The sequence below is a fragment of the Festucalex cinctus genome, chromosome 17 (assembly GCF_051991245.1).
Source record: "Festucalex cinctus isolate MCC-2025b chromosome 17, RoL_Fcin_1.0, whole genome shotgun sequence".
Taxonomy (NCBI): Eukaryota; Metazoa; Chordata; class Actinopteri; order Syngnathiformes; family Syngnathidae; genus Festucalex; species Festucalex cinctus.
The window spans coordinates 11,895,272-11,905,758 of NC_135427.1; the positions used below are offsets into that span (position 1 = coordinate 11,895,272).

General features: G+C 40.0%; 1 protein-coding gene across 4 annotated transcripts in view; it reads left to right on the forward strand.

Moving 5' to 3' along the window:
* plce1 (phospholipase C, epsilon 1) overlaps window positions 1-8,188 on the forward strand; it is a 58,235-nt gene extending 50,047 nt beyond the window's left edge. For 3 of the 4 annotated variants that reach the window (XM_077502650.1, XM_077502651.1, XM_077502652.1), the window contains 12 exons: window positions 233-350; window positions 861-998; window positions 2,109-2,402; window positions 2,470-2,633; window positions 3,291-3,552; window positions 3,619-3,737; window positions 4,526-4,654; window positions 4,740-4,934; window positions 5,028-5,210; window positions 6,062-6,274; window positions 6,437-6,661; window positions 8,041-8,188. In XM_077502650.1, the coding sequence (XP_077358776.1) occupies window positions 233-350; window positions 861-998; window positions 2,109-2,402; window positions 2,470-2,633; window positions 3,291-3,552; window positions 3,619-3,737; window positions 4,526-4,654; window positions 4,740-4,934; window positions 5,028-5,210; window positions 6,062-6,274; window positions 6,437-6,622 (2,001 nt within the window). In that variant the 3' untranslated portion in view covers window positions 6,623-6,661; window positions 8,041-8,188. Of the gene's footprint in view, window positions 1-232; window positions 351-860; window positions 999-2,108; window positions 2,403-2,469; window positions 2,638-3,290; window positions 3,553-3,618; window positions 3,738-4,525; window positions 4,655-4,739; window positions 4,935-5,027; window positions 5,211-6,061; window positions 6,275-6,436; window positions 6,662-8,040 lie in introns of those variants that run through there. The other variant, XR_013279468.1, reaches the window with a different exon arrangement.
* The last annotated feature ends 2,299 nt before the right edge of the window (window positions 8,189-10,487 follow it).

Sequence of the window (10,487 nt, forward strand, 5' to 3'; positions counted from 1 at the left end):
TTCGAGGTCCTCAAATGAGAAGTGCTGCGATTGGTTGTGAAAGTCAAATCTTCAAATCTGTGGTCTTAAAAAAAACAACTTATTAGCAAATATAATGAAAATGGCAGAGGCCTCAGAATTGAACCCTGTGGAACACCATACATTGCATTTTTTTTTCTTTTTTGCTCCACTGAACGCACCAAATTCCCTGCAGCACAGATGGTCCTAAGGCTAAGTCCGCCTGCCCCCACAGGTGTTCGACATGGAGCTCGGCGAGGAGTTCTACCTTCCTCAGAACAAGAAGGAGAGTCGGCAGATCGCGCAGGAGCTGTCCGACCTTGTCATCTACTGCCAGGCTGTCAAATTCCCAGGTCAGCAGACTTTGGAGGGATTTTCCCCCCATTCTCAGATTCCTCGTCAGCGCGAATGAGTCCCTTTCCACCCCCCCATGGGAAAGACATTCCTATTAGTTTGGACAGCACTGTGGAACTTCCTGGCTGATGCACTCGTAAATTCAACAACTTCATCCCTCGTCGTCGTTTATCTCCCCTGAAATGTCTCCTGCTTCTTATTATTGCCTCTTGCCTCCCTCAGTTGCTCTCTTCTTGGCCCTTATAAACCGAGACTTGTCTTTCCACTTTTATTTTGTTGACCTGAGCTCTGACAAAGACCAGCAAGGGTGAGCGGAAGGCTACCTCCCTCATTAAAAAAACAAAAACAAAAAAACCTTTAAGTGTACAAGCCAAGTTTTAAGTACCATTTTTAACTTACTGTGGAGTAAAAATACCTAAAAAGGGTCCTTTTTGTTCCCCCCCATAGTAGCATATAGGGAATATAATTATTTCTGGATGATCTTACTGATTCGCGGGACCTCCCCACAGGCTTGTCCACGCTGTCTCCGTCCGGCTCGGGCAGGGGGAAGGACCGGGGCAAGTGCAGGAAATCCATATTTGGCACGGCTCCGGCTCGCTCCGGCCCAGCGGGGGAGGTCTCCACGCAGAGCCGCACGCCTGGGAAAAGTACGTCAATAAATGCATGGTTACAGGGGTGTATGTTTTAATGGTCTATTCGTCTTATATGGATGAATGGATGGATAAACTCTCTGGGTGCAATGATTCATCGACAACTAATTGATTATAAAATTAATCTGATTATCTTTGATAATCCTTTACATGTCTTTTTTTTTTAATTTAAAACGCCCAAAGGTTTGTAATTTCAGCTTCTCAGCAGTAAATATACGATTTTTTGGTTAAATCAAAATGAAAAATTAGCTTTTACTTAAAACAATGATCCACACTTTTGCCTGTTTTCTGACATAATTTATCGCAAACCTGTAACTGAGTCATAATTAATTTGTGCAATTTGCAATAATGTCCTGTTTTTGAATAGTGATGGAAATTAAAACTTTTTTAAAATCCGATTAATTAAAAAGAATTATTTGCAGGCCTAATAAACATACAACAAAAAGAATTACATGTGTATTTTTACCTCATTCACGAGCAGCCAATTTTCACTGAAGCAAGCCCCTTCGCCCCCGGCTGTTTTGCGGGATTTTCCAAGGCCCACAGAATATTGTGTTCTATTGGTATAAAAACACAGAACCTATGAAAAGAAAGATTAGTCTCCTCTATCATCAGGGAAAGTTACGCAGCAATTAACATTAGAATATAGCTAAGTTTCATCATTATTCACAAATCTGTTTAAAACAATGGGGAAAACAGCTTGTTGCAACATGGCCCTGGTTGATCTCATACTCTGCTGCCACCTGATGGCCGTTTTTGTAATAACTGCCATTGCTTAAAGCGTTCTCTTCAGTTCAGAGGCTGCATCAAAGCCTTCTGTATGCAATAGAATAAACAAAACAAAACAAAAAAAACGTATAAATACGTCTTTGGGACCATGGTAATATTTACAATAGAGCATATTTATACATTTTTGGGAGCAAATGAGTTAAACACAAGACATCTTTGTTTTAGAAACGTCACTAGCGCTAATAATAAAGTCAATGTGAAGTCCGATTGACATGCTATTGTAAAACGAGCATTGAGTTCAAAGGGTGATATATCATTTTATTTTGGTCGAGTGCCTGAGATTTTCTAACGTCCATCTCTACTTTCTTTGCCTCCAAGGCAGCACCGAGCGTCTGAGCTGGGACGAGCAGCAGCAGCAGACGCCGGCGCCGAACCCGCCGACGTCGCTCAGCGCCATCATCCGCACGCCCAAGTGCTACCACATCTCCTCGGTCAACGAGAACGCCGCCAAGCGGCTGTGCCGGCGCTACTCGCAGAAGCTGATCCAGCACACGGCGTGCCAGCTCCTCCGGACCTACCCGGCCGCCACGCGCATCGACTCGGCCAACCCAAATCCGCTCCTCTTCTGGCTGCACGGCATCCAGCTGGTGGCGCTCAACTACCAGACGGACGGTCAGGGGGAAAAAAAAGAAGACGTTGAGGAATCCCAGCTACTAACGTGATTTGGTTCTGTCCTCAGACCTGCCTATGCACTTGAACACGGCGCTATTCGAGGCCAACGGCGGCTGCGGGTACGTCCTGAAGCCGGCCGTGCTCTGGGACCGCAGCTGTCCTCTCTACCAGCAGTTCTGCCCCATGGAGAGAGACGCGGAACGAAGCAGCCCGGCCGTCTACTCCCTCACTGTGAGTACGTGAAACATATAAGACGTTTGTGTACGTTTTCACTGACCTGAATAACGGACAAGTACAGTTTCAATTACTCCAATTGGGTCCAATTTATCGGTGTTTGGACAGCTTTATGATGAGGTCACCTGTTCATGTCATTATTTGACAACACCAAAGTACACAGGATGAGGGGGTGCCCCCGGACTCTGGGTTGGCTCTCAAAAAGAATTTTCTTCTCCCACTGGTCGCTGAATCAGCGGAGGCTGGCCTTTCTGGATCTCACTCTGCTTAATCTACCCTTCCTTTAGTCCTTTCTCAGGTCTCTTGATGTCTCCCTAACCCTGTTGGAATTCAGATGTATCAGAGGTTGGTGAAAGAGTCTGGATTCTAAACTCAACTGGTGTTGGATTACACTTTGCTTCATATTTCCTTCCTTTGATCCTTCCTCTTGTCTCCTTTTTCTCTATTTTTTACTTCCTCTGGTCTCCTGACAATTTCACCACTATGGTGGAACTCTGAAGTATCCAGTTAAAGTGAAGGGTTTTAGGTTTCAGGGGAATTAAATAGCACAAACTCGGCGTGCATTCACATGCACAGAAAAAACAAAACAAAAACGGGATGACTTAAGTACAATGGCAAACAGTACGAGAACCTCAAAGTTTTTTTGTCCCTAAGATCGTGTCCGGTCAGAACGTATGTCCGGCCAACGGCTCGGGCAGCCCCTGCGTGGAGGTGGACGTCCTGGGCACGCCGGGCGACAGCTGCCACTTCCGCACCAAGCCCATCCACCGCAACACGCTCAACCCCATGTGGAGCGAGCGTTTCCAGTTCAGCGTGCACTTCGAGGAGCTTTGCTTCCTGCGCTTGGCCGTGGTGGAGAACAACAGCTCGCAGACCACCGCGCAGAGGACGCTGCCCCTCAGGGCCCTCAAACCAGGTGGGGCGACCCCGAACGTTTTGTCCCGTCATGACTGCGTCTAACCGTGTTTGGAATGCGTTTCAGGTTACAGACACGTGCAGCTGCGAACGCAACATAACGAGGCGATGGAAGTGTCCAGTTTGTTCATCTACAGTAAAAGAGTGGAGGAAAGTGCAACGGGCGGCATGTGTCCGTCGGCCCAGGTAAGGTTGGAAAGAGTTTTTGTGTAAAGATTAGTTGTGTCAGGTAATTAAAATTTGTAATCGTAATTAATCGCACGACTTCAATAGTTAACTCATGATTAATCGCAAAATCTGTTCTAAATGTACAATAAATAATAAAAAGTTAAACTAATAGAAATTTTAGCTACATCTTTTCGTCATTGATATAGTAATTTTATAATTCATAAAACTGAGTTAAATTTAAAAAGATGTACTGGACTGTAAAAAACGAGTGATATTAATTTGTGTTGAGCTCATTTTCTGACACTAGATGGCATAATTTGCAAGACGTTGGTGACATAAAGTTTGTTACTGATTTAATAGTCTACTCTAGAGAGCTTAATCAGCAGATATTATCTTTTAAAGTCGGCAAAAAAATGCAGATTTTTGCCCTATTTATTCATCTATGTATTTATTTATGTTACACATTTACCCAAAGACAAAGATGACATTCAACCACTACTCCCTCACTCCCCCCAAAAAATAATAAAAGTCTCACTTTTGTGTCCAAATGTCTTTATTGTTGTAAGCATCAAAGGACAAAAAAAAATATTTTATTTATATGTTAATTAGCGACCTGCGATTGGCTGGCAACCAGTTCTGGGTGTACCCCGCCTACTGCCTGAAGCCAGCTGGGATAGGCTCCAGCACCCCCAGCATTTATTAATTGTATAATAAATTGGTTATCGGAATATAAATCAGAATGTTGGTATAATCGGTTATCCAAATATTGGAAAATCGTCATTTTTTGTTTTGTGCTGTTCCATCAGCTGTTCAACCCTGAGGAGAAGAATACGTTGCAACAGCACAGAGTGACCATACACGGAGCACCTGGACCAGAACCTTTCACTGTCTTCTCCATCACGGAGCACACCACCAGCAAACAGATACTAGACATGGTCAGGAAAAATAAAATAAATGAATACAACTTTTTTTTATATATATATTTTGAGATTTGACATTTTCATACCTACTTCGCCCAAGATCGTGACTTCCGAGGGTAACCCGTCCGACTATTTCCTGCGTGAGGAGAAGCTTCCCCTGTCCAAGGAGCGCAGCGAGACCAAACGCTGCGCCCAGCACCGCCCGCTCGCGCCTGACGAGACGCTGCTCCGGGTGCTCTCCGGCTGGGACGCTGAGGACGGCTACGTGGGGAGGATCTGCCTCCAGACCAGAGAGGTGGCAAGCACACAGACGCTTATCAACTGAGAGTGTGGCTCCCTCTTGTGTACGCCAGTTGTCATTACATTTATACATCTCTGTTGGGGTTAGAATCTGAACGAGAAGGACGAGGTGGCAGAGGGTGAGGAGGAGGTGCTCACTGTTGGAAGAGGAGGAGAGAGCGGCGTAGAGGACGACATGTTCTTGGTGCAGGTGCACGAGGTGTCCCCGGAGCAACCACACACCGTCATCAAGGCGCCGTGCCACAGCTCCGCGCAGGACATCATCCAGCAGGTTGGGAAATATGGAGGATCGAAACTGCCAACATTAAAAATAAATAAATGAATAGAAGTGGGAAAAAACAACAACAACAAAAAAACGATATATAGATATAATTCATAAATTGAATTAAAAAAAACAACATACAAATTGAAAAAAAAACATTATGTATATTTAAAAAAGTAAAAATAAATACAAAATAAAAAACGAGATAAATTTTTTTAAATATAAATGTGGAAATAAATACACAAATATATAAATAGAATTAAAAATCAATAAAATAACGCTCTGCACTCACATTTATTTATTTCGTGCTGCAGACGCTCTGTCAGGACCAAATGTTATTCAAAGGAGGGGGCGGTCCTTAACATGTCTTGGGAGGGTCAGCGAACAAGGAAGTCTTGCCGGCTTGCATGGAGAGCTCCAGCAATGGATGACTCTCTTGTCCATTGTCTCCACCACTTGTCGAGCAAAAGTTGTGGGTGACGGGACAAGCATGAAATAAATAAATGTGAGAACAGAATGTTATTTATTTATTTATTGATATTTAATTGTATTTATATATTTCATTTTTTTAAATTGTATTTTTTACATTTAATTTTAGTTTTTGTATTTCTACATTTATTTCTTTGTGGATATTTTTATATGTATTCTGTTGTTTATTTCCATTTATATTTATTTTTGTATTTAATTTTTTAATTATATTTTCAAAACCCTTTATTATTTTCACTTTTGTTCATTTGTTTCTTTATTCATGTATTTATTTTTTCATTTTGACAGTTTTGATCCTCCATTGGGAAAGCACACCAAGTTCGCTTCCCAGAATCTTCTTCTGGGTCATCATTCTAAACATGCTCTCCCCTCAGACCCTGTCCAAGGCCAAATACTCGTGCAGCATCCTGTCCAACCCCAACCCCAGCGACTACGTCCTGGTGGAGGAGGTGACCAAGGATGCCGGCTCCAAGAAGTCGTCCGCCGCCAAGCCCGTCCAGCGCGTGCTTCAAGATCACGAGTGCGTCTATCACGCGCAGTCACACTGGAGGGGTGCCGGAAAGTTCATTCTCAAGCTGAAGGAACAGGTAGTCTGGCTTCGTTTTACATTTTATTTTACTTCATAGAGTACAATACCTTTAAAAAAACAAACAAAACTGTTTTCAATACAACAGATTAATAGCATTTAATAGTATAATTTGTTTGAAATGCTAACTTACCTGCCCATGATGAATGACGTCCTTCTGCAGGCGCACGCGCAGGTGGCGCGCGAGGACAAGAAGAAGGTGATGTCGTTAGCCAGCGAGCTGAAGAAGCTGACGAGCCGCAGCCGCAGCATGACGACGGGCGCGGCGGCGGCGGTGGTGGACGGCGCCGCCCACAGTAAGGACGAGCGGGCCGCATGCTGCGTGGCGCTCACCGAGCTGCACGAGTGAGCCTCGCACTCGGCGCCGTGCATGGCGAGTGAAACCGAGGTATCGGACTGCGTCGTCGTCGTCTAACAACCTTCACTTGGACCGACTGTTGTGACGTGTGTCATGGTAGTTGTATGGCGATTTGACCCTTACATATTGTTCGGATGCATTATCTTAATAAATAAATACATAAATAAATAATAATTGTGCCAGAAGGTCCTAGTCAGCCCCAAGGACAACATGAGTAGCCCATGGGTATTTTCTAGAAATAGCTCACCAATGATGGGACACTGTGACTTACTAAGGAGAACATTAGTGTTAATTAATTATTATTATTTTTTTTTTATTTAAAATTAAGATGGTACTTTCTGGACCAAACATTGTGTATTTTGTTGTAAAACATTCTGAATAATATATAAGAAATTATAACAAAAACATTCTATATTTTGTTTAAAAAAAAAAGGATTAATATATAATATAAATAGTAAGAAATTATAAGAAAAACATTGTATACTTTGTTTAAAAAATTAATAAATTATAATACAAATAAGAAATTATAATAAAACATTGTATATTTTGTTTTAAAAAAGAATATGTAATATAAGCAATTAGAAATTATAACAAAAAACGTATATTTTGTAAAAATAAATAAATAAATAATATATAATTAGTAAGAAATTATAACAAAAACATTGTATATTTTGTTTAAAAAATGAATAAATTATAATATAAATAGTAAGGAATTATAAGGTCCTATTGTATATTTTGTTTTAAAAAATGAATAAATTATAATAATATAAATAAGAAATTATAATAAAATCTTGTATATTTTGTTAAAAAAAGAATAATATATAATAACAAAAAATGAAATGTGTTTATCTACTACCCAAATATTGAAAAACGAAGCCATTTTAGAACTGTAATTTTAATACTGCAATCTTTTTACTCATGTTAATCATACCTAAAGTATCATTTTCAAAAGTGACCCAAAATACACAAAAATAAATCTTTCTTTTGTTCAAATGCTACAAAGTTTGATGTGCTACAATTGATTCAGATTTAGATTTAAAATGTTTTACTTAAGGAAACCCTTGAAACTGTGAAGCTGTACAGGCCATAAATGTATTTTTTTTTCTTTCTACAAGACAGGGACAGCAGTGTCTGTTTCCACCACAAACGTGAACTGAGCAGTATGTAAGGGTGAAGAAATAAAAGATACACGCCATACAACGTTTACCCGCCACTCTAACCGACCTCGAATCCTCTCCAAAAGTATTGGAACGGCAAGGTCAACAATTCCTTCATCATCTGGCCAAATCAGTCACCAGACTTGACTTGACTTGACTTTTGGTCTGAAATCCAAATATCTTCACGCCGTTCCAACACTTTTGGAGGGGACTGCGTTTTACCGTGATTAACAATCGTCACCCTTTTTGCAGGGTCCGCGATCACGGGGCTGATGGCGTGGATGGCGGAGGGCAAAGTCGGCGCGAGGCGGCCCGACGCCTTCCCCGCCTCCTCCCTCAGTCCGGCCGCGCGGAAGCGTCACATCCTTCACAACTGGAAGATCCGCAAATGAAACAAGGAGAGCGATGGAGGTTGCGAAGCCACGCCCCACCGCCCTCGCCAAGGTGACGTCCTTGTGGCCGATTTTCTTGCTTGCTTTTGGAGGGAGCTAACCCGGCGACGGCTCGGAGAGTCGGAATCGGGAGATGATTAAAAGGTGAGGGCGGCGACGAAAGGTTTGGAGACAAGAGAGACGAGCTGGCTTGTTTACTTCCTGTCTTACTGTGTCAGCGTACTGTAAGGGGACAGGTAGCAAAGGGATAAATGTGGAAAAAAAAATCATATTTAAAGGTAAAGCAGGGAAACTAAACATCAGCTTTCAGCTGATCAGTAGAACCTTTAAATGAGGATGTTTGTTTGCCCCAAAAATGTCGCACTAGTTCTTTAATTTTTTATTTTTTATTTTTATCTGAAGCTCATTTCTCGTGGACATTAGCTCTGTAATTTTACTGGCGAAAACCAACAATAACAATTAAAAAAATTCAAATACAAATGCAAAGTAATCCATCATAAATACGTCAGGTCAATTTGAGGGCGATTTGTTGAGAGAAATGCGGCATAAAGGTCTTCAAACAGCATTTTGCACATATTTTCTTTCAGTACATTTTTTTTTTTTTTGGTGTTGGTTTCACGAGGCTTGAAGGTGATTGGACGGTCAAAAGAAAAACGATCATCTGTTTTATTTCTTTAGATTTCAGCCCAGTTGAAAAGTTTGTTTCTGGTGCCCCAAAGCTGAAAATGTTTTATTTGGTTTGCTTTTGCAAGGTTTCTCTTTTTCAGTTTGAATTCATTGGACTGATATGAACTGTTTCTGATTACAGTATGTTCGTGATATTCAACTTTTAAACCTGCTGGGGGCCACTTTGTCCTTTTTTTTTGTTGTTGTTGTTATATGTAGAATCTTCACATTTTAGATTTTTTTTCCTTTCATAAATGTTCTTAGAAAAATACACTACAATATAATAACACTAAATAACTTGATGAAAGACTTGCAATTTTTTTTTTAGGGGGGGCGGGATTTGGGCATATATTCACATTCCAACTTAAAACAGGAACACCTGTTCATATACCGGTAGATTGAAAGTAATATTTATAATTACTTCTTTTTTTTTTTTCTTTTTTTTTTTTTAAAAAGGTTAAGAATAGTCAAAATAATTACCAATCTTTAACTTCTTGCTGTATTTGTTGAAGGTCCGGGTCCAAAAAATTTGAACTTTAGTCTGTTTAAAAAGTGATAGCTGTGGGTAGTTTATCTAAGCCTGGAAGTATGATTTTATTTTCAAGGGCCCATGTAATTAATCATTTTTTCCTTTTTTTTTTTTTCTTTTGAGAAATATTTATAATGGAAGCAATTCCTAGTTTCTGCAGTTTCTTCTTTTTCAACTCTTTGTCTCCCCCCCGGGATGTATTATTATTATTATGATGTAACTTAATGTTTGAGACAGATGTTATTTATTTGACGTTTAAAGCCCTGGTTGGCATTTAACTGTTACTTCGTGTATTTGTCATTGTTGTTTTTAATTTATTTTAATACATTGGAAAAGGACATTGTCTTTATTCTTGATGGTGTAAATTGTGAAAAGTATCCGGTCAACAATTCATCCCTTCAGTTGTTCTAGAGTTTCTTCAAATTTATCTTAAATAGGTCAAGTAGCTGGACAAAAGTAACACTATTTCTTTTCTTTCTTTTTAATTTTATTTTATTTTTATATATATATTTTAGTAGTGTATTCACTATTATATATATATATATATATATATATATATATATATATATATATATATATATATATATATATATCCATCCACTGATAATTTGTTGATTGTTGACTTTGTAAATGGTCATTTCCATAAAGACATGCATCAACATTCACCATGATGACAGCCAAGGTTGTCTTGTTACTTGAATTTTTTTTTTCATTGGATGAATACTTGTGGATTTGTGGCATAGTGGAATAACAATAAAAATACAACATGGTAACTGCTCCATATTTGATACTTTGAATGTTGTCACTCCTGTTTGTGTTCACGTTAACAAGCTAATGGCCAACTGTTTAGCGTTACGCTTAGCATAAAAGTGGCACACGCCATTGTTTTTGTTTTGTTTTATTAAAACTTTTTTTCCAAAGCTAACTTAGCTTAGCATAAAAGTGGTTCTCACCACTAGTTTTTATGTTAAGCTAACTTAGCTTAGCATATCAGTCGCGTCTCTCCTTGGATGGATTATTGCTAGCTAATACCAAGGCTAGCATGTCTCTAGGGCGTGGAGTAAAGAACGTTTCAGCCATTGAGCTCCATAAAGATGAAACAAACACGCATA